This window comes from Eriocheir sinensis, unplaced genomic scaffold (assembly GCF_024679095.1).
Source record: "Eriocheir sinensis breed Jianghai 21 unplaced genomic scaffold, ASM2467909v1 Scaffold1, whole genome shotgun sequence".
NCBI lineage: Eukaryota > Metazoa > Arthropoda > Malacostraca > Decapoda > Varunidae > Eriocheir > Eriocheir sinensis.
Window position 1 is genome coordinate 2011532 of NW_026110295.1, and position 16718 is coordinate 2028249.

General features: G+C 44.1%; 1 protein-coding gene across 1 annotated transcript; it reads right to left on the reverse strand.

Annotated features, from left to right (window-relative positions):
- Nucleotides 1-3327: 3327 nt before the first annotated feature.
- LOC126988852 (uncharacterized) lies at nt 3328-5229 on the reverse strand. The gene is made up of 3 exons (XM_050847262.1): nt 5172-5229; nt 4201-4422; nt 3328-3966 (listed from the first exon to the last, which is right to left on the reverse strand). Exons 1-3 carry the CDS (start codon nt 5227-5229, stop codon nt 3665-3667), a joined length of 582 nt encoding a protein of 193 aa, XP_050703219.1. The 3' UTR covers nt 3328-3664.
- Nucleotides 5230-16718: the final 11489 nt, after the last annotated feature.

A 16718-nucleotide genomic window follows, 5' to 3' on the forward strand; every position in this document is an offset into this window, starting at 1 on the left:
TGGCAAAGGTTCTGAGAAGTTAGCTCTCAGGCTGACCTAGGGTAGCTGGAGTGGCTTATAATTGGGTTTGGCAAGGTCATTCCATCACCAAAAATTGCTGTCATCAATTTTTGGAACAACTCCACCCACAACTCATACATTCTAGGTACTTATAAGTGGTTAGGTCAAAAGCAGCCTAGGGTAGCTGAGGTGTCGAATTTAAATGGCTGCTGAAGCCACACCCACCACAGATATCATGCCAGTCGTCCAGTTTCATATGCAACAATGCACGTATGGAACACTGGCAGGAAGGAAAATTGGTTAGTATTCCGGCTACCCCCAACCCTCTGGGCTCCTGCTCTAAAGTGGGGTCTGACTAAACTGTTGTAGAGCGGGAGTATTACATCTTTATTCTTGAATACAAAGTTTCTTTTAATGATGCCCAACATTCTGTTCGCTTTATTTACTGCATCGATGCATTGCTGTGAGAATTTGAGGTTTGACGCGATTTTGACCCCCAAGTCTTTGACGCATTGAACGCTTTTGAGTTTAACGCCGCGCATTTCGTATTCGAACTTCTTATTCCTCGTTCCAACTTGAAGGACCTGGCACTTGTCTACGTTAAAGGGCATCTCCCATCTATCCGACCAAGCTGAAATTTTGTGCAAATCCTCTTGGAGGCTTTGCCTGTCTTCGTCAGTGAGAACCGAGTTACCAATCTTTGTGTCGTCTGCAAATTTACTAATGCGGTTATTGAGTCCAACACCCACGTCGTTGATGTAAATAATGAAGAGCACTGTGTCAAGGACCGAGCCCTGAGGGACGCCACTAGTGACAGGCGCCCACTCTGAGTTAAATCCGTCAATCACTACTCTTTGTTGTCTGTTCCTCAACCAATTCGCGATCCATTGGTTTACTTGACCGTCAATACCTATTTGCTTTAATTTGTTAAGTAATTTATGATGCGGGACTTTATCAAACGCTTTCTGGAAATCAAGATAGACTACGTCCAGTGATTTGGTTACGTCATAAACAGTAAAGAGGTCGTTATAAAAGGTTAATAGGTTTGATAGGCAGGATCTTTTGTTTCGGAAGCCATGTTGTGAGTCCCCAATCAATGAGTGGCTTTCAAGGTAACTCACAATTTTGTCTCTAATTATGCCCTCAAGTAGCTTACCTACAACCGAAGTTAGACTAATGGGCCTGTAATTACCTGGTACTTTTTTGTCTCCTTTCTTGAAAATCGGTGTCACGTTAGCCTTTTTCCAATCTGAAGGGACGATGCCTTGTCGCAAGGACATATTGAATACGGTTGTGAGGGAGGAGAGTATTTCGCTCTTCGTTTCTTTCAGCAGAGTTGGATATACTTTGTCAGGTCCAGGACTTTTATTTGTTTTAAGTGAATGGAGAGCTTTAAGGACTTCATCGGTTGTTATTTCAAAATTAGGCAATGCATGCTCGAGATTTACAATAGTACTGGTGTTGGTGGTAGCGAGAGGAAGACTGTTAGTATTAAACACCGAGGAAAAGTAATTGTTTAAGAGGTTTGCAATGTGTTGGCTGTCAGTCACTAGTGCACCGTCGCTGTTTGTTAAAGGTCCAATACCACTTTTGATCGCCTTTCTGTTGTTTATGTAACTGAAGAAAGATTTCGGGTTATTTTTACAGTTGGCTGCAATATTTTCTTCATATCTACGCTTTGCCTGACCTACTAGTCTTTTTACTCGTCGCCTGGCATCATTATAAAGTCTAATGTTCTCGGCCGTGCTTTGTTCTTTCTTTAACCTGTAAAACAATTTTCTCTCATTGACTGATTGTTTAATTTCGCTATTAAACCACGGTGGGCTTTTATTAGTGTTAATTCGCTTCTCGCACAAGGGGACGAATGTGTTCTGCTGAGTAAGTGATTTTTAAGGCTTAGCCAGGCTTCCTCCACGTTGCCGTCATCTGATAGTTGTTTTTTTGTTAGTTTTTGTCGGATTTCTACGAAGTTAGCTCTTTTGAAATTGGGCACCTTTACTTTATTTTCAGTCACTGATGATTGAGCTTTAATGTCGACGCGCACTAATTTATGATCGCAAGAACCGAGGTGTTCTCCTACCGTGACACTACTGACAAGGTTATCTTGGGTCGTTATAACAAGGTCGAGTATATTATTTTGTCGAGTTGGCTCAGAAACCATTTGGCTTAGATAATTTTCTTCTAGAAATTCGATCATTCTATGTGACTCGCCTTCTGTACCTGACAGTGTCGCCCAGTCGATATGGGGGGAGAGAGAGAGCAGATGGAGGACATTAGGAAAGGTCACATGCTCTCTTGTTTACATTCCAACGTGGGTGTCAGGTGTACGATAACGAACCATTGCATAGATAATCCCTTCTTATATATCTCGCTATCTATCAATAATTTAACCTTTTTAGCGACAAATAATGGAAGAGAATATAAAATTTACTGCATATCTTTCAATTTTATTTCTTTACTTATTTTTTTTTTTTTAATTTGATATAGTTTAAACGCCTTGCCCTACCCTACAGTGCTATATTAGGGGAAATCTACCTTGAATTAACCTAGGGAGCCTCGGGAAAAGAAAATAGCGTGAGGCCGCAAGAAGACACCCAGCAAACATCGAAAGTCCGGGCCGATACCGGCAAATAACGGAACTATGGCATAAAGGATTTCGTTTATCGGGCCAATATAAGGCCGATATAAATATTCTGCAATCGGGCCATAAGAGGCAAATCTACATCGGGCCAGTACTAAATAGCCTACATTACGTCTTTTTGTTGTAGTTCGAGGATTTTGTTTATCGGGCCAATATATGGCCGATATAAATATTCTGCAATCGGGCCATAAGAGGCAAATGTACATCGGGCCAGTACCTTGCAGGTCCCTATATTGAAGGTGTGTGTGTGAGTGTTTTGTGTTCAACTAAGTCTGTTTCTTGAGAAGGCTGCACCAGGACTTGTCTGTCACCACTGCCTTAATTCACTACACTAATAACCTTGTACTACATACTGTAACCTCATCCTGGGCTTCTCTTTATAATTATGCACTTTTTTTTTTTTTTTTGTGTGTGTGTGTGTGTGTGAAATAATAGACAGTAAGTAAGGATAAGAAAAAACAATGGAGGAAAAATCACCCCTTAACAAAAGGTGGCAGGCAGGTGTTGACTCTTGCTTTAAACTTATCAATATCAACAAGAGATTCTAATATGGCTGCCCCTCTAACTGTGTCTCCCTCGTCTTAGCAAAGCCCGAGCAGCAGCCGTCCCCCTGATGGTGCACTCCTCTCATCCTATGTGGGGTGCTGCTGGTGCTGAACCTCCCCAAACCCTACTGCAAGGGGAATTTCTCAGGGTGAGTGTGTGTGTGTGTGTGTGTGTGTGTGTGTGTGTGTGTGTGTGTGTCGACTGATTTTTATTTTTCTATTTTTTATTTATTTTCTTCCCAGCCTGTTGTGCCAGTAGGCCATACAATGGAATGTCTTAATTTTGTATCTGCTGTATCTACCCATTTATAAAATATCCTTGACACAGTTGAAAGAGATACTTTAAATCTGTAGGCCAAATCCTGGAAGCATGTGTTTAAACGAAGATGCATCAGAAACATAACAAATTCTTGAAACGGGGATTGCTTTGAATTAATTGAATGGGTAATATTAAGGCAAACATAATAAAAAATGCACATTAGTACAGCATAGTTTGGCAGCCCTGTATAAAAAGGACTTTTTCATCATCATTACTGAGGTTGAGGTTATTGTAGTCACCTACTGTAGAACGGAGTTCATACACCTCTGTTCGTAACTGGTTCAAGTCCTCATCCTGCTGATCAAACATGGTCGTCTCCATTAGGGTGAGGTCTCTTTGGCAGCCGACAGTTGCAACTGTTACTGTTTCTGTCTGGCAGGCAGCTGGTCTAGACACAATGGTTTGCTTCTCTGTCTGAAATGTCTGGCCGATGGCTAGTAGGGACAACTGTTCCTGTTGTTCTGAAAGGTGTAAGAAGATTGTGAGAAGATAGTAATACACTCCCATGACAACTTTGACCCGTGAAAATTCATACCCATTTTAGAAGAGGTTTCTTAACTTACACCAACAAAAAGGATGAGACTCCATTTTATGGTGATATGAATGTTTTTTGTTTTGAAAAGGTCTATTTCCATAAAAAAAAAAAACATGGAACGGGCTACTTGTTGATGGCATATATCAACATAACCACTTACCAACATGAACTTCGTCATGGCAAGGTTGAGTGTATTCCTGTATGTCCATGAGTGTCTGCGCTGCCATAAACATCTCCTTATCCTTCTTCAACTTTCTCTCCTGGATCCTTTGATGCCGAGCACAACTGATGGCGACCAATTCCTGGGACACTTTACGATGACCAAGGTTCTGTGTTGGGGCCCAGTCTGGATTACTAATATCCTCAAGGACTGCTGGCCGTCCTGAAGTAACAAATAGAATGCAGGGTTAATAATGAGTTTACCTCAGCAGTCACTTTCTAAGACAACATTTATTTTTTCCAGACTAAAAGTCATGCTTTTTCTGGTGAGCATTGTTTTAAATCCATAAACCAAAAAATTACCTATATAAAATTCAATCTAGTAACTATTTGCACATCAGTACATGGTTTGGCAATGCCCTGTATACAAAAAGGACTTTTTCATCCATCATTACATTGAGGTTGAGGTTATTGTAGTCACCTGCACTGTAGAACTGGTGTTCATACCCTCTCTGTTCGTAAACTGGTTCAAGTCCTCATCTCGCTGATCAAACATAAGTCTGTCTCCATTAGGGTGAGAGTCTCTTTGGCAGGCCACGACAAGTTGCAACCTGTTACATTTTGTTTCTGTCTGGCAGGCAGCTGGTCAGAACAACTGGTTTGCTTCTCTGTCTGAAATGTTCTGGCCGATGGCTAGTAGGGACAACTGTTCCTGCTTGGTTCTTGGAAAGGTGTGAAAGATTGTGAGGAAGATAGTAATACACTCCCATGGCCAAATCTCTTTGGCCAATGTGAAAATTCATACCCATTTTAGGAAGAGGTTTCTTAACTTGACACCAACAAAAGCGGATGAGACTAATATTTTATGGAGATATGAAATGTTTTTTGTTATGAAAAGGTCTGTATTTCCATAAAAAAAAAAAACATGGAACGGGCTACTTGTTGATGGCATATATCAACATAACCACTTACCAACATGAACTTCTTCGTCACCTGCAGCAAGGTTGGGAGTGTATTCCTGTATGTCCATGGAGTGTCATAAACATCTCCTTATCCTCTCTTCAACTTTCTCTCCTGGATCCTTGATGCCGAGCACAATTGATGGCGACCAATTCCTGGGACACTTTACGATGACCAAGGTTCTGTGTTGGGGCCACTCTGGATTACTAGTATCCTCAAGGACTGCTGGTCGTCCTGAAGTAACAAATAGAATGCAGGGTTAATAATGTGAGGTTTACCTCAGCAGTCACTTTCCTAAGACAACATTTATTTTTTCCAGACTAAAGGTCAAATAAGTGTACTTTTTACTGGTGAGCATTGTTTTAAATCCATAAACCAAAAATTACCTATATAAAATTCAATCTCATAACTATTGAGTTGAGCTCCATACCTCCTAATATACGATATTGCGCCTCCTTATTACAGTTATGGGACTAAATCCATGTCCCTGAACCATAATATGATAGAGCTAGTTCTTAAAATTAAAGAGAAGAGAAAGGCTTAATAATGGATTTAGTCCCTTATGATAGGAAGGTGTAATGTCATCTTTTGGAGCTGCGGAGCTCAACTCAACAATTGCTTTTAATCTTCAGGTGTGTTAGACAACATAACAGTGAAATTCAGTTCAAACGAAACCTAACTAATATGAAGTCCTTGTTATTGACTAAGATACATAACAATGACTGACTGTTGAAAAGGAGCAGGAAAAAAATATTTGCAATATAAGCCATATAATATAAAATTTTGCAGCCTGATGGCACAATATGAACAGTAAGAGAGCACACTGTCATAAAGATAGGGTTAGAGTCGGTGAATTTTGATTTGAAATGGTTATTTTACCTGTAAAAGATGCCGTTAACAGGGACACAAAAAATAATTTTTCAGAGTATAAGGAATTCCTTAAGGAACAATGATCAGATATCTGGTCTGTGTCTTTTAGTGCAGGTGGTAGTGTGGCGCCGTGAGTTACTGAATCCTGTGCCACTTTGTGTGTCTCTCGGTTAAATTATTGACTTTATTCGAATGTTGTGCCTTAAATAGGAAACAAATATATACTTACCACCAAAAATGATCACTGCACACGAGGAGATGCCTTTTTCCAGCCTCGGATAAGTCAGCTCTCGCCAGACTTGCCAGCCACTTCCCTCGCCGTTCTCTTGTTATTTTCTCTTCCTCCATATCTCTTGTTCATTGCTGGTGTCGCCCGGAAATTCGGGACACTAAATGTTGTAAATAATAAAAAAGGGAATTCACCTAGGGATATCTGATTAGAACAAGGGGACTCACCCTGGGGTAGTTTTGTTACACCTGCCCAGAGATCTACTGATGAACTATGTCGCCGGACGCTCACTGGGAACCTTAAGAGTATATGTATAAAGGACTAAGGATTTAATGAGGATTAAAATGACCCAGAGCGAGACTCTGATTCCTGGGCAGGGTAGCGAGGTGAGCGGGCAGGCTCAGGGCGGTAAATGGTTAGTTTAACTCACAGCCGGCCGGACAAATCTCACATCGGGGAGTGACAAGAAATAAATGCCTATACAGGAGTGCTTGCATTTATTCCAGACTTAGTTTAGAAGGCAATACATAGGCGCCGCATACCTGACGACACGGTTTATAATTAATTCCTCATTGAAGGCACGATTTTCCGAAACTGACGGAAATGGGCGAATGGACCCACGACTGATTTCTAGTTTTCTCCTCTCACTATGGTAACCAGAAGAAGGCTGATGATTCTCCACGAAATCTTTACCCTTGGGCGGGTGTACAATTATTGTAAAAACCAGGTACATATATAAGGATGTATGAAAGAGACTCAGAGAGAGGGAACGTTACATTTCCGAAACCTATACACGACGAGAACCATCTCCGTCGTAAAGACACAAACATACAGCCTCTTAATTCACTAACACTTCTACACTACAGGTAAAGCACAGATTACTGGCCAAATACTCCCAAAAATACTTCCCGCAATAGGGGAACAGGAGGGAACCGTAAGGGGACTCGATTCCCTTTCCTACCCCTGGTATGGCTCCAAGAACGCATACAGGGCTCTCTCCTACAACTCCTACTGTGGAGAGAATAGGAATATTGAGTTTAACAACTAAAAGAACACATCGGTGGATACACGGGTTCGTGAAGCTGTGTGTGTGTGTGTGTGTGTGGCAGAGACTGGGACGCCTGACCTGTGAGTAAAGGAAGATGAGTGGGCGAAAGATCAAGCTTATTTCATTTACTGGGATCAGAAATGCATTTATAGGATAATTAAAGCAGATTGGCTAAAGGGGAGACGGTAATTAACCCTTGGGGAGCACTTTAGGGGAAAATGGGATGGAGGAAAAATCACGAGTACAATACCTGTAGTAGGAGGAAGATGAGGGGCGAAAGATGCCCTCAAACGACGCTCCCTCGTTTTATACCAGCCCTGCGGCGGCCCCGTAGGGGAGGAAGAGGGACCAAGTAGCGGATTAATAATCTATCACGTTTTAATTCAAAATGAAGAGAAGTCTAGGGTAGTTTATACATGGAAGCATGGTCTCTAACGTGTAAGGTGACGAAATTTCATGTGGAGCAGCGGAAAAATCTATGTAAGGGTGGACGATTTAACTGATAGGGGATTTTAACAAGCAAGGGCTGGTAACAATTCCGAGGTGCGTGCGCTGGTAGGAGAAGGGGGAAAGGAGGAAAGGGAGGAGGGTGACCGACGCTGTTCCGGGGCGGGAAAATACTTGGCGTGGTATTGCGTCATATGGTGTAATTGTAGTCTGAGGAGGGGGGGGGGATGTATTCTGTTATGGGTTGTGATCAAGAATACCTACTACATTCTTACATATCTATGATGGCCTTACAGTGACTTATAATTACTTACAACTACATGTAATCACTTATAATGACTTAAACTACGTTTTGTCCTTGTACTTCTAAGGTTCTTCTCCTGCCTTCACATCCCGGCATTACACTGGTAATCGGAAGAAAAACTTTTCCGGGAACTTTGTCCGCTTGTCTGCGCACCCAATAACACCACAGAATGCTGGCATCTTGGCAAATTCACTGTCTTTCGTATGATTACCAAAGTACCTCGCACGTCAGCTGATACGGGCTCGGTCCCACACAACGCTAGAAGCATCGTCTGCTGCCGCCACGGAGAGGGTGTGACGTCACGTGCAAGTAACCTATGGCTCACCAAAAGCTAGCTTGTGTTCATTAAACTCTTGTAACACGTCCAGTCTATTAGACTGTGGCCTTGATGAGACTGTGAAATATCCCTTGTGAGTCTGTAATAACAGCTGGAACCCTGTGGGAGAGATCACAGCCAATAATTTTGGACACAATTAAGGGCCACAGCTTCCTTCATCATGCCTGGACCTGAGGTGAACGATTGTTTCAGTACGTCCTCGTACCTGTGCCTCTCTCACAATGGTTTCCATAGACAGTACAAAGGGAGGGCGGTTATGACAGCAAGACGCACACAATGGCAGTGCGTGTGTCTTGCTGTCATAACCGATGGTTTCCTCCCAAGACGACTGACTGTTAGCACGCCTCTGTCTGTCTTCTCAGCGGCCTTGCAGTTAAATTATACACTTTTTATCCCTCTGTGGCATGTTGCTACAGCCGAATGCTAGGCAGCAAGGCATTGTTACATTAAAAAGCAGCCGAATCCGCTTTCCAAAATAGGTAAAATTATGCTTTAATACCTCAGTTCAAAGTCGGTGCGGTGCTCGAAGGGCTAAAATGGCGCCCAGCAGCCTTTATACACAGGGCCGCCTATGTCGGGACTCTCTATAAAGGGACTCTATAGGGTCGCTTTCACAGTCGTTTTGTTTGTTTTGATCGTTAGCAATGGCTGTTATCGCCGCTATAGTATTTCCACGTCAAACTGGCTGATGGGGTAGTGGCGGCTGCGGGTTAGCCTAGCCCCGCACCTGCCACACTCTCAACACCTCTCGCTTCTTTGCAGCCGCCACTACCCCATCGGCCAGTTTCACGTGGAAAACTATAGCGTCGATCGCGCCATTGGTAACGATCAAAACAAACAAAGCGTGACTGTGAAAGCGGCCCTAGGTGACAGTGGCGTACATGGGAGTGGAAGGGCAGAAGACTGGGAGGAAAATAGGAAGCTGTATGGTGGGAAATTAGCGGCAGGGTAGGCAAAGGAAAGTGGATAGTCATGGGAGACTTTAATGAACACATAGGCCTAAATAATGCACCAGTAAATATAGTAATGGACGCTGCTGCTAGACGCTGGGTTCTACATGACGGTGCAAGATGAGAGAGCCGTGAGGGAGAAGAGAGGCCGGGAAGTATGGCGTGGTGAGGAAAGCTGTGAGGAGTATGCCGGAGAGAAAGTTGTGGTCATGGGAGATAAGGAATGCACACGTGGGTGTACTTGGGGAGAGAATGAACTGAATGGGAAATGCTGGATGAGTTTGTGGATGAAATGAATCTGGAAAACCTGAATGTGATGACGGCTGAGGGACGTGTGACGTGGAGTGCGAGGGATCAGGAGTCTGCTATTGATTATTTGTTAGTGAATGGGAGAATGTGTGAGTGTGTGTCTCGTGTGTGGAGAGATGAGGACGGAATGATTGATGTGGTGTCTGATCACAATATGCTGGAATGTGACCTGTATGCTAGGAATGAAATAGAAGCGAAGAGGGAAAGAAAGAAATGGAGGTGTAGGGATGTTAGATGGGAAGATTTCCAGGTAGACCTGAGGAAACTAGACTGGATGAATGGAAGTGTGCCTGACGTGGATGGAGCCAATAGTGAGTTTGTAGGAATGTAAGGAGAGCTGCAACTCCACGGATTGGGTATTTGAGTACGAATGGAAGAGAGAGTGCATGCAAGCCGTGGTGGAATGGGGAGATCAGGGATGTTAGGAAGGAGCGAAAGAGGCTGAATAAGGTTTGTAGGAGACTGAGGAAAGAGAGACATGAAATTATTGAGGCAGAAAATGTATATCAGAATACATGGTCAGAGTATGTAAAGCAACAGAGGGTTACTATAAATAAACAGAAGATTAGGAGGCCAAGGTCAGGTGTGAGGAGTCTGACTGAAGCTCTGAAAAAAGGTCTATAGAAGGTGGGCGTGAATGGTATAGATTCTTGAGGAGTGAGAGGTGACTGATAGTGAAAACGTGGAGTACCTGAAAGTAAATGGTGAGGAAATCAGGGTCACAGACAGAATGAAAGAGTACGTGTATAAAAGGTTTCTGGGAAGAGATTGCATGGAAGGGTGGGTGAAGCTTTGAGGTGAGAGAGGGATGTAACGCTTGAGAGAAATTAAGAAGCAGAAGAATTGCAAGGCAGCAGGGCTGGATGAGATCCTGTATGAATTGTATAAGAATGGAGGTGAGGTGGTGATAGACAAGATGACTGAGCTGTTCAACTGTGTATGGGAGAATGAGAGAGTGCCTGGAGTGGAACGAATGCAGAGTGACTTGATACACAAGGGAGCTTAGGGGCATAGGGAGTAGGAAAGAGCTGAAGAATAGGCGTACCTAAAGGCGGCTTTACACCTGGCAATTTCTGGCCGGCAATACAGTCGACGATCTAGCAGCTAGACTGGCTGGGTGCTCGGGAGCAAGTACCTTCACACGTGGGAGGAGCCGGAGCATCAAGACGTAAACTGCTGGTAAATGCAAGGGCATGAATTCATCCCAAACACCCAAACAGTCTACTACCATATCTTAACACCACAATGAGTTTGGTCCATTAGCCTAATATTGTAGAAATACTTTAAGTAAACGAGTTTTATCATGAGTAGTATTGATTGATTGATTGAATGCTTATTGTTGCATTTAACAACAAAGGAGAAGGGAGGAACATGCCATCTCAACCCCCAGGCATTACATAGTGTGATTATATAATACATGAAAATAATCGTTCCTTTATTACCTCCTTTGATATATCGCAAAGAGATACACATTTCCCGCAATATATATTGTTGCTGCCACTCAAAAGTTGTTTTGCGCAGACTCTGCCTCTAGTAGAGCTTATCTTATGGGTCCCACAAGTGTCAATGCTGCCTACTTCCTCTAACAATGCCACCTCGGCCTCCCGGCTCCAAATCTTGTTATCTGCATCTGTCATTTCTTGTTTTATTGGCGCCGACACGTTGTTTACCCAGCCGCCCATCGATCGGCAATACAAGACGGACAAGCTCACCTGCAGAGAACTTGCCGCGAGAAGGGCTCCCAGACCCAGACCCAGACCAAAAATGCTGCCGGCAGCACGTCGCGGCTGTATTGCTGGCCAGGAATTGCCAGGTGTAAAGCTGCCTGAACAATCACCAAATGGGGGTACAAACTAAGGCGAGGGACTTTTGCAGCCATAGCCGGTAACGGGCTAAAGAGTATATAGCCTATCCAGATATTTTGTTTTTTTATCTATTAATAATCCACGAGACATCCTAGAGTTAAATCAATGTATGTGCTTATCTTTGTATTCATTCATACACACACTGGTAATATTTCTGGACAACCCAAACACAGCGGGGCGACACGCGTCTGCACGCATCAGCGGCACAGACGGTACTCGTCTGATTCACTTGTTTGAGGAAATTCTATTGTGAAAAGTCATAAATTCGTGTCACTGGTAAAATGAAACTAGTAATGAAAGTTTTGCCACCATGAAATATACAAAAATAGATAAATATGAAAGCTCACGAAGTTACAATAAGTGACATCACCTGCTTTGCGCAGTAAGAATATGCTATTTACGGTATGACACCCGCAAAATGGCTCGGGCCACGGAGCTACAGCCTCAACGGTGCCAGATTGTCGTACTCAGCCGATTATATTTCCGACTTCCTACCCCAACACTGTCTTCATTCCAATAACGAAACTAATTTATAGTTATCGTTAAAAGAGTTAGATCCTAATGTTTCTTGGCAATACTTAGGCGTCAGAAACGAGTACGACAAAGTGATGTAATACTGAAAAGAAAAGTGTGTATAAGTGAAGAAAAGAGGAACGAAAGGAGGAGGACCTAAGAAGCGATACAAAGCGTCACAGGTCAAAAGAAGAAGAAGAAGGACAGATTGTTCTGTGCTGTGTTGAGTGAAAGGCTGTGTTGCGAGTGTAGTCCCACAGGGGTCGGTGCTGGGTCCTCCGCTTTTTATTATTTACATCAATGACTTGGACACAGGAATTAGTAGTGATGTCAGTAAGTTCGCAGATGATACCAAGATCGGTAGAGTAATCCAATCAGACAGGGACGCTAGCGTTCTCCAGGATGAGCTTGACAGACTATATGATTGGGCGGGGAAGTGGCAGATGGAATTCAATGTCGGGAAGTGTAGCATTCGAGTGTAGGTAGAATAATCCTCACACAATTACTCCCTAAATGGCACTCCTCTAAGCAGGTCTGGGCGTGAGAGAGACTTAGGAGTACTAGTGAGCGCTGACCTCCGTCCTAGGGCTTAATGCATTCAGGCTAAAAATAGGGCAAACAGAGTACTTGGTTTCATCTCAAGGAGCGTGAGCAATAGGAGCGCTGAAGTCATCCTCAAACTTTACTTAGCACTAGTTAGACCTCATCTCGATTATGCAGTTCAGTTCTGGTCCCCCTACTATAGAATGGATATCAAGATGTTAGAATCTGTACAGAGGAGGATGACAAAGATGATTCAGGGGGTGAGAAACTTGCCTTATGAAGACAGGCTGAAGCAGTTAAACCTACACTCTCTAGAAAGGCGAAGGTTGCGAGGAGACTTGATCGAAGTCTATAAATGGATGAAGGGCTTTAACAAAGGGGATGTCAATAAGATTTTGCTAGTAAAAGAGCCAGGTAGGACGCGTAGCAATGGTTTCAAGTTAGACAAATTCAGATTCAACAAAAACATAGGCAAGAATTGGTTCACCAATAGAGTGGTAGATGAATGGAACAGGCTTGGGAGCCATGTTGTGGGTGCCAACACCATAGATACATTCAAAAAGAGGTTAGATAAAGCCATGGATGGTGAGGTAAGGTGGGGTTGAGTGTACAGGAGCTGCCTTGTATAGGCCAACCGGCCTCTTGCAGTCTCCTTACGTTCTTATGTTCTTATGTTCTTATGTAAGTGGACTGAAAGGGAGAGAGTGCTGGGTGTGAGGAGCAGAATGGTTTTCGTGCAGACAGGAGGGCAGAGGACAATATGTATGTGATTGATTGATTGATAATTTATTGTTACAGGTAAACAACAAGGGAGACGGGAGGAACATAGTGAATGAGATGATCGAGAGGAAAAAGAGGAATGGAAGTCCGCTGTATCTTGGGTTTCTTGATACTGAGAAAGCGCATGATACTGTAGAGCAGTGGTTCCCGACGTTTTTGCACTCGCGACCCCTTACCCAAAAGCTTGAATCCCACGCGACCCCCTACTATCAGCAGCCTGATTTACATTTTGTTTTCTATGAAGGAGAGGGAAAGAAACTTCTGACAAAAAAATTTCTTCAAGAATCCTGTAGTTATCTATTAGCAAACAATCGCAACATTGGTCCAACCTTAATTCACAAAAAGAACACAATTATTCCTATACAATAATATCAACATAGGTTTCAACAGCTATCCAGCCCAGCCAGTGGGATGCCTGATGTTGCATTTGAGCAGCAAACCTTGAAATTCGTGACCGAGCGTTTGTTATGTCATCTCCAACATCCAATCTATTCCTATTCTTCGTTTTTATATTGACAAGAGTTGAAAATCCTGCTTCACACAAGTAGGTAGAAGCAATGGAATAAGGACACGTAAGGCTATCATGCTGACTTTGGAGTACACGTATTTTAGGACGAACCTTTGACAAATTTTACGGGCTGGTTTTGTGGTTAACCGAAAAATGCGCTCACTACAATTTTAAGATACTGAATTTTATCTGCTTGACCATTCAGTTAACAAAATACACACACACACACACACACACACACACACACACACACACACGGCACGCGCTACAGCACTACGAGTATACGCACGTTCAGAATGTGGCGATTATAGGATACGACAACCCAGCGACTTCTGCATTTGACAAGTCGGCTCCCACGCTCCAAGAATTTATTGGCGTCTTGGTGTCGGCTAGCATGATTGCCGACTGTTCAGGACACTCGGTCAACTAGTTGGCAGAATGACTGCGACATGCTGCCAACTAGTCTCAAGACGAGTCTCAACGGTCAATTTTTGAATGGCGCTGTCTACGACAACCACGAATCTGCCGACCGATTGGCCGACAGTCGCAGACGGTCTTGAGAACAGTCTTCCAGATTGTCTGTCAACTGGTTGGCCGACTAGCTGGCCGACAGTTGCCAAGGAGTTGGCCGACGGTCTTCCTGACGGTCTTCGCGACTGTCTTGGTGACTGTCTTGGCGGCAGCCTTGCCGTTCCTTAAAATACGGAATCGCTTTGTATTCGAGAATGAAATATATCGTTCCGTTTTGAACCAATACGGAACGGTATTTGTTCCGCACGGTATTTTGTTAACTGAATGGTCAAGCAGATAAAATTCAGTATCTTAAAATTGTAGTGAGCGCATTTTTCGGTTAATCACAAAACCAGCCCGTAAAATTTGTCAAAGTTTCGTCCTAAAATACGCGTAAAATACGCGACATAACGTCCCTCCCCCCTCCCTATTGCCTCCACCAGAAGCGTGATGCGGCTGTCACTCATTGCATGCTCGAGAAATCTTATGGTTGCCACCCGTTCCTTTACATATGGATCCATTCCGTATTGGAGAGTGAGATGTTGCATTCCACATTTTTCTGACCTCAGGGTGGCAACCCTAGTTATGTTATTCAACACAAGAGAGATCGAGGCAAAAGGAATGCGTGCGTACTGTGCATCTCCTAAGTTTGTTGCAGCGAAACGTAACCATGCCCAGAAGGTGTTATTGTCCTTGTGAGCTGCAAGATAAAAATAAAAATTTCTTGATAGCAGCAGTGTTAGCCAATATTTCTGAGCCGACAGTCGCCACGAACGTCCTTCATTAAGCGAAGACTGTCGTCACGACAGTCCCTCATCATTCTTAAGAAGTCAGCACAGACGATTGTGCCGACAGGAAACGGTAAAAATTTGAAAAATGGCCCCGACAGTCGTCACGACTGTCTCAAGACAGACGACAGTCTTGACGACTGCCCCCGACCTCCCTCAGACCTCAACCGGAAGTGACGGTTGGTCCAGGCTCTTGCCGACTCTTGTAGTGAAAGTTTAGCATGGAATACTTTTTTGCGCTAATCCTCACGACTGCAGACTCCCGTCACGACGTCGGCGCAGCATTCGGCAACAGTTTCAAGATCTCTTTCAAGACATGCCCGACCCTTTCACATCAACACCCAAGACCTCGTGTACCCTAGAATCGTGGCCTAGAGTCGGCACAGTGTGAACGGGGCTTAACTGAACACATGCTTAAGCACAGCTAACAGACACTCAAGCATACGTACATGCCTATACACTTGTTGGTGGTAGCGAGTGTTCTAAGTGCTAATCGGTTCACGGATAGAGAAAGTCATATCCGCCAGGGTTACTTTATTGGACAAAACTTACAGAGCTCATCACGACAAGGACAAATACATATGATAGGTGTTTTTGTGTATGCGTTTGTGTGAATGTTGTTTGTGTAGGTTAACATTTAAGTGTTGGTGTATATGTGGAACAATGTGTACGAGTGGACGACAAGAGGACGTGGACGGACAGTAGAAGATAAACAAGTAACAAGAGATAAACAATTAGACGCACAAGAAACAACGAGACGGGTGCACGAACGAAAACATTGACAAAATAAGAATGAACAATGAGTCTATACTGCAACGCCCCATTTTCCGTTTTCACTGGAAGAGAGCACGCGACTGCTTGAGCAGTGGCTGCTACAAGTACTCCCCCCCAGTGACGAGGAAGGAGGAACGAAATCTTCCCTGGTGCTGGGGCGCTGTGGCAGACGGTGATGCGTTGCGATGAGTAGCGCTGTGTAGAGTTGTGTCGAGATGCGCGGCAAGTTGCGCTGAGTAGTTGCGTTGAGGTGCGCGGTAAGTTGCGCTGAGTAGAGTTGCGTTGAGTAGTTCAGCTACGGTGAGTCGAGCTGGGGCGAGTAGTGCAGTGACAACAGCTACGGTGAGTCGAGCTGGAGTGAGTAATGCGGTGACAACAGCTACGGTGAGTCGAGCTGGAGTGAGTAATGCGGTGACAACAGCTACGGTGAGTCGAGCTGGAGTGAGTAGTGCAGTGACAACAGCTACGGTGAGTCGAGCTGGAGTGAATTATGCGGTGACAACAGCTACGGTGAGTCGAGCTGGAGTGAGTAATGCGGTGACAACAGCTACGGTGAGTCGAGCTGGAGTGAGTAATGCGGTGACAACAGCTACGGTGAGTCGAGCTGGAGTGAGTAGCGCGTAGGAGACAGCTACGGTGAGTCGAGCTGAGATGAGTAGCGCAGTGAGGGCAGCTACGGTAAGTCGAGCTGAAGTGTTGAGCAGCGATGAGTTGAGCAGCGAGGGGTTGAGCAGCGAGGGGTTGAGCAGCGAGGAGTTGAGCAGCGTGAGGTGGGCTGCGTAAG